A 1,611-nucleotide genomic window follows, 5' to 3' on the forward strand; every position below is an offset into this window, starting at 1 on the left:
CTTGGCAGCCTCTGGGTGCCCATAAAAACCAATAAACAACCATTCTTTTCCATTATCATTTTTAACCATGGCATTAATATGCCATTGAGAAAAATTGATAATCTCCACCATAACTTCACTAGTCCAAAAGAGAACCAGACCTCCTTCCTTCCTAAAGAATCAACCACAAAACAGCCCTTCATTTTTAACTTGTTTTTTAACCCCTCTATTCTTCCTGCTTTCACCATTGTTTCCATTAGAAAAATCAAGCTTGGCCTCCTTACCTTAACCATGAGGTTAAGGTCTTGAACTGTCCGAGGGTTGCCAAGCCCTCGGCAGTTCCATACTAAGGTTTTCATTGGTCTTGGTGGGGCTGCTCAGCAGCCTCCACCATACAATTTGAATCCATACCTTCCATCCCAACACTTCCCCTTTTCAATCTTTTTCCCCTTCCCTCCATAGGTCCCATCCCGTCTGCATTATCAATAGCATTTCTTTTCAAAATCAAATTAGAAGGTTGAGACTCACCATAGATTTTAAGGACACGAGCTCTCCTCTTCCAGCTACTAGCTCTTCCCTTCTTTTGTTGATTAACATTTATTAAGCTTGCTGAGTTGGATTCACTATTAGTAGCAAGTGAGAGGACCTCCTTAGGATCTACTGTTGAGCTCACTGTTTTTGGCACCAAAGTTTGTTCTACTTTGATCAACTTCTGCTTCTCAACCCTTGAGTCATCTCAACCACCTCTGTTGTCTCAATACCATCTTCCATGCTCCCCTTTTCCTTCCTCAATACACCTCCACCTGTCACCTCCTTTCCATTTTCCCCTTGATCAGTATTAGTGGAATTCTTTCCCATTCCCAGAGCTTTTGGTTGCCTATCTGCCCGATTACGTCTAACTGTTGAGGCCCTCATCCAAACTCCAAACTGTTTTGAGTCAATATCTTCATTTATATCCCCCAACTCTCCACCCAAACACCCCTTCTTTGAGCGCATTATACAACCACAACGAAAGCATATTCTAGGTAGGTTTTCATACCTAAATGGAATCCAAAGCTACTTTCCTTCAAAACTCACTGTTCTTCCTCGGGCTAAAGGTTTTGTAAGCTCGCACTCCACCTTCACCCTCAGAAAGCGACCCCAAGCCACCTCATTCTCCTCACCTTCCACTTCTAGAACCTTCCCAATGGATTTACCAATCAATTCCCCCATCTTGCAATTCATTCCTCCAAGCGGCAGGTTGTACATCTGGATCCAAAAGGTTGCCATTGTGAAATCCAAAAGGTGAGCCTGCGTACTTCCATCAAACGATTTAAGGGCAAACAGATGACTGTCAAATAGCCATGGGCATCCCGCAAGAACTCTGTTTCTATCTCCACGGTTTGCAAAGGTCACCACAAAAGTATTTGTTCCAATCTCAGTAAATTCCATACTCATGTTTACTCGCCAGATCTTCTCCATCATCTTCCTCACAGTTTCCTTGCTGATCGTTCGATCTGAGCATATTTTTCCAACTAAGCTCCTTTCCCCCTTTCTCCGTAATTCCTCCATATTTTCCAAATTCACAGTTATCGGAATGCTCTCCTCATCATTCAGTCTTAATCGCTCCCATTCGACTTCAATTTCCTCCAT

The 1,611-nt window shown here is 43.0% G+C and overlaps 1 protein-coding gene across 1 annotated transcript; it reads right to left on the minus strand.

Moving 5' to 3' along the window:
* Positions 1 to 1,035: 1,035 nt before the first annotated feature.
* Positions 1,036 to 1,611, minus strand: LOC121240883. The gene has a single exon (XM_041138407.1). It carries the CDS (start codon positions 1,609 to 1,611, stop codon positions 1,036 to 1,038), a length of 576 nt encoding a protein of 191 aa, XP_040994341.1.

The sequence above is a fragment of the Juglans microcarpa x Juglans regia genome, chromosome 7S (assembly GCF_004785595.1).
Source record: "Juglans microcarpa x Juglans regia isolate MS1-56 chromosome 7S, Jm3101_v1.0, whole genome shotgun sequence".
Lineage (NCBI taxonomy): Eukaryota > Viridiplantae > Streptophyta > Magnoliopsida > Fagales > Juglandaceae > Juglans > Juglans microcarpa x Juglans regia.

Bases quoted from the DNA above. Each gene is read 5' to 3' on its own strand.
- LOC121240883 (XM_041138407.1), bottom strand. From the start codon at position 1,611: ATGGAGGAAATTGAAGTCGAATGGGAGCGATTAAGACTGAATGATGAG.